Genomic DNA, 5,302 nt, shown 5'->3' with positions numbered 1-5,302 from the left:
GCCACCAGCCACTGGCAGCTGCCAGAATCAGACTGGCAGCTGCCACCAGCCACTGGCAGGTCACATGACCTGTCAGTGGCAGCTCCTGCCAGCCAGTTGAAGATTGAACCCCACAGTGAAAGCTGATCCGGCGATCTACAGCACTAAGTTGATGTATTTCCTCAGCGACCAGCACGGATCAGCTCCAGGCATGACGAAGCGGATATTGTCCTCTTTTGGAAGACCAAACAAAGTAGTTTCGCTTTCACAACGAAGCACACAGCGCCTTCACGACATGGCGGCGGCGGCAACAATACTACAGCGAGAATAAACGTTACGCCTTCTTTCTTTGCGTGAACATTTGGGCGGTGTTATGCAAATCTTCCCACATAGCGAGGTATATATGTGGGGGCGTGTTAGAACGAGCCGTTTTAGGTAGGTGTGGCTGACTCTTAACTTTTATAAAGAATATCTCTTTGGATTTGAGACTTTAGTCTTTGCAACTTTACAGATCTTCTTTATGCACCAAGAGCTTGTAACACTCCAAAGAGAAAAGAAAAATAGAAATCGCATCATATGACCCCTTTAAGACTTTCAACGACGACATACGCAATTAACATACAAACTCAAACGCCGTGTTTAAATTAGATTTCTCGAGACTTAATTAGCAGAGTGATGAAACTTTTAAGGGTTTTATGAGGTTTTCATTGTGTGGTTATGTAAGGCGTGTGATAAGTGTCCCTACAGAAAGAGAACGAGACTTCGCTCATGCTGCTGTTATGCATCTGACATGTTTCATGACAGTGAACATGGAAAGCGTGGACACTGAGCAGAACCAATACCAGCGATCTTCCATTAAAAGCACATTGCACTTCTTACACAAGCGTATTTATTTACCATATGGGAGAGCAGTGTGTTGTTAAGCTCAGATCAAAACTACTGCATCTTATTTACAGTTAAAAACACAAACTAGAGTCGCTTTTCTCTCAAGCACTCACCTATAGGATGCTCTAACACAGAGGTCAACTACATATCAGACCAGCGTTGCTCCTAACAAATTATGTGCATAACATGCATACAGTAACATTTAATAGAAATGATTTCAATCCATTTAATGTCCATTTCTTTACATTCGGGACCTCTAGACATGTCATCTTAGATCTGTACTGAAAGAAAATACTTTACCTTACTCATGTTTTTGTAGAATATTCCAGCTAAAAAAGATTTCCTTAAAGATTTCATGGGCTACATTCCCAATGAGCCGACGGAGTGGCACTCGACTACTGATGGAGTTGTTTTCTTACTCTCACTAAACTCATAGTCTGGCCGTGTGGGAGGAGCTACAGCGGGAATAGAACGCTGTGGAATGTTGTTACTGGAAGAACACTTTTCTGATTGGCGGCATCCTGAAGAATCGATAGCTGATTGGATAAAATGCTAATTAGAAGCGCCTGCCTTTATGAATGTAGCGCTGTTCTACAACATATCTTTCACTATAGCATCACATTCATTTAGATACTTAGCTCTTTTCGGCTTAAAATATTTGAAATTGCATTTAATTGTTTAATTATGAATTAATTCTATCATCTACATTTTATATCATATATTATAATATGAATAATCCCTTATTCAACAGGAAATTGTGGTATTAACACCAATAAATAAACAAACAAACAAGGTTTAAACAACAAGTTTGTTATGAAATGAAAGATTATATTACTTAGTGGCTTGTGTGCATTAGAGAGTTGGCCTATTTATTTATTTTGAATGCTACACATCATTGTCTCTATTGTCTCTCGAAGAACTATTAAAAGCACAACAGCGACATCAACTGGTCACATGAGGAGTTACATCTGCTGGCGCATTTACAAGAGTTTTCTAGAGATGCAGCACGTGAAGCGCACTCAGTAGTATTTAAACGCCTCAAATGTAGCTTTTGATGCATTTCTTAAAAGATGGAAGTTCCAAACACACAATAAAGCACATTCAACTAGACCTCCTATTTAAAACATTACGACTGATATATTAAACATCTAAACGAATACAAATAAGCAAATAGCAATGTATTATTGAATGTTTATTTGAATTACTTAATGAACGTTTGTGAATTGTCTGAATTGGAAACAGGAAATAAAAATGTGGAATAGAATTTTAGGGTTTATATATATATATATATATATATACTAAATGCATGCAATCATAAATAAAAATAAAGTAATTAAATATGAAGTATTTTTTAATTGTACTTATGTATGGCATATATTTATATATATATATTTAACTTCTTGAGACCCGGCAAAACATTTAAAAAATGATTTATTAGTAAAAAAAATTTGTATTTTTGCATGTCATTGCATTGTTTAGAGCATTAAAAAAAAAAAAGGTTATATTTCATTCATAAGTTATGCTACGTCCTTGGTAGAGGACATCGGGCCTCAATTAAAAAAAAATAAAAATAAAAAGACATGATTGAACATGCATAGGCAAAAACAATAGATTTTTTTAAAATCACCAATACATTTTTAGTTGACCAAACTTTGCATAAAGATGATTCTCAACTATGTTATAACAGAATGATTTGATATACCATTTTTCTTTCTGCAAAATGTGTGTAAAATGGCCATAAACAGGTTTTCTCATTACAGTGTATCTAATTTGCATATTAATGTGTTTTTGGGGCAACATGTAATGAAAAAAAGAAGTGTAATAATGGGAGTAATAATTGACAAGATTTTCATAATAGTATATGATATTTCATAGGAATATTGATATATAATTTCTTTCTTTATTAATTTGTTGTGTCTCCCAAAATGCGTAATAAACATGCTTTTAGTCCCGGTGTCCTCATATGAGGATATGTATGAAATCAACCTCCTGTTTCGAATCAGAAAGTCATATTTTGATTTGAAACCCCATAACGTTTTCCTGAGATGTTGATTTATGACACACAGTTTAAAAATTAGTCAGATTTAAATGATAATTACAAAATATTACCATATTTCCATAAGAGTGTCACTAAATTAATATCAGACATTTTTGAAGACCAAGGAGAGGGAGTGGTCATAGTGAAACATCCAAACATTTAGATCTCTGAAAAGCCCTGAATGTGCTCAGTACAGGACATCCAGACTTAAAACTGTGGCATGTATAGTCTCAGAGAAATTCACTAAAATATAATGTCCTCATATGAGGATGCAGGGTCTCAGGAGGATATATATATATATATTGTTCTTGATTATACTGAGATGTACTGAGCTGTTTAAAAACAGATGTGGAAATCTTGAAATTATTTGATTAAAACATAGACCGGGAGAGAAAACCAGAGGACGTATAGAAGAATGAGATTATAAATATGTTTTGACTTTTTACTAGTCCACTTCTAGATATACTGCCATATCACAGAATATAAAAATAGAAGATAAGTGTTGTTTGAAGTTAATCATTGCGATACAATTCAAGAAAACAAAGTACATGGGGAACCATATGAGAAGGAAAGGGAAGGGATAAGGAAGGGCAAGAGAAAGAAAGAGAAAAGGACAGAGAAAGCATGAGTATCAGGTGGGGAGGGGAAATTATACAATCCAATTAAGGAGAGTGAGTAAGGCTTGAGAAAGGGTAAAGAGAGACGTGTGTAGGACACACAGGCCATGGGAGAGTGTGTGCAGACAGGATGTGGAAGGCACATGGTTGGGGAGAAAGGGGCCCTCCAGAAGGCAGACTGTGAACATTAGAGAAACATGTCCCGTTCCCACTCACCAAGCCATGTGCATACAAATTTATACTGTTTACAGAACCAGAGGAGAGAGAGTTCTATTAAAAATAGAACAGCATTTTTCTGCATTTCCTATGTACATGCTCTCTCTTTTCCATCTCACCCTGTTTTCATATTTAAGGTTTGGGATTTAAACAAACCCACAGCACATTACATTTTGGCAAGTAACTCATCCCATATGTTGGTGCTATGAACACGGGAGATGCCTCAAATCATGTGGCTTGTGGAGGAGAGGTGTTATTACTTTTATAAGCAATCAGAAATATGATTTTCACATGGCATATATGATAAACTGGGAGTTGTATTATTATTATCAGTTATATTTATATAGTATCAGTATATTATTCATTATTTTAAAAAACAATTTAAAATCAACACCTGGTTTTATAAAAATGGCTGTAATTGAAGAAACACCCAATATTTACTTGGATTTTTATTTCATTACATAAACATTACAGCTTGATGCATTACTATCTCAGATGAAATTTTTCTGAACAGTAAATAATTCTCAGTATTTGAAACAAATTATATAAATGATTATACAAATTATTTTTGTGATTATTTCACTGATGATGAGTTTTAGCATCAAAAGAAATGTCATTTTTTAATCAAGGTCTTAGTAACTTCCAGGCAGATGTGTTGAGGAAAGGTGGAGATAAACTCTGCTGGACACCGGTATAAAAACAGTATTACTGTTTTTAATGTATTTTTGTCAAACAAATGCAGCTTTAGAGAGCATAAGAGACTTTAAGGCTCTGAGACATTAAAAATATCTTCAGAGACCGCTAACTTTTGAGTGATATTGTCTATTGAAGGAGGGATCTGAGTCATATCTAGAAAGCAGAATACCATGGAAACTTTAGCAACTGAATAACAATGCTCTGGCAAACACCCACAACACTGTAGCATCATAATGATGTGTTTTGCATGGATAAGCACCACTCAAATTTTCAGAAAATGTACAAATCTATCTTGTAATTATAAACAGGGGACTGTGGGGACAAAAACGAAAGAAGGTGGAACTGGAAATAGAGCAGGATCATTACTCACAGACAGCAACCCCCAGCTGTGGAGGTGAAACTGGGTTTAAATGAAGCCATGTTTCTGCCGCAGAGAGGAGATCTGTGTTACCGTAGCACCTACATTTATTCAAAATAACAAAACAGGAAGTCCCGGATATTTAGAAACACCTGTGGCCAAGTCGACAGATACATCTTAGGCCCTTTTCAAATGAATGCACTTTGGAAACACATATTTGTCGTGTGGTGACGTAATATTGGCCAACAGTTTTGGATGGAATGTTTGAGGGAGAACAAAAACATTATTTAAAAAAAGAGGAGGATGCTGAGAGAGAGAGAGAGAGAGAGAGATGAGAACATGCAGAAAGAGGAAATGGAGGGAGGGGTGAGCGCAGGAATGATTGGGTACGAAAGAGCCAGGGGCTGATTAAATACAGCTGTGCAGGGAGGGAGGGAATTAGATGATGGAGATAGAGAGAGAGAGAGAGAGAGAGAAAGAGAGAGAGAGAGAGAGAGAGAGAGAGAGAGAGAC

General features: G+C 36.1%; 1 protein-coding gene across 5 annotated transcripts in view; it reads right to left on the bottom strand.

The window, feature by feature from the left end:
- LOC107568045 (tensin-2-like) overlaps positions 1-5,302 on the bottom strand; it is a 52,619-nt gene that overhangs the window by 37,642 nt on the left and 9,675 nt on the right. For 2 of the 5 annotated variants that reach the window (XM_016253887.1, XM_016253884.1), the window contains exon 1: positions 1,165-1,271. The exons of the other annotated variants lie outside the window; for them this stretch is intronic. Coding sequence is in view for 1 of the 2 variants with exons in the window: in XM_016253884.1 (XP_016109370.1) it covers positions 1,165-1,221 (57 nt within the window). In the remaining variant the exon portion in view is untranslated. Of the gene's footprint in view, positions 1-1,164; positions 1,272-5,302 lie in introns of those variants that run through there. 5 annotated transcript variants of the gene reach the window in all.

Source organism: Sinocyclocheilus grahami, unplaced genomic scaffold, assembly GCF_001515645.1.
Source record: "Sinocyclocheilus grahami isolate Dianchi unplaced genomic scaffold, SAMN03320097.WGS_v1.1 scaffold1209.1, whole genome shotgun sequence".
In the NCBI taxonomy this organism is placed as follows: Eukaryota; Metazoa; Chordata; class Actinopteri; order Cypriniformes; family Cyprinidae; genus Sinocyclocheilus; species Sinocyclocheilus grahami.
Note: the sequence above shows the minus strand (reverse complement) of the source record. Positions and strands in the feature narration are given on the sequence as shown.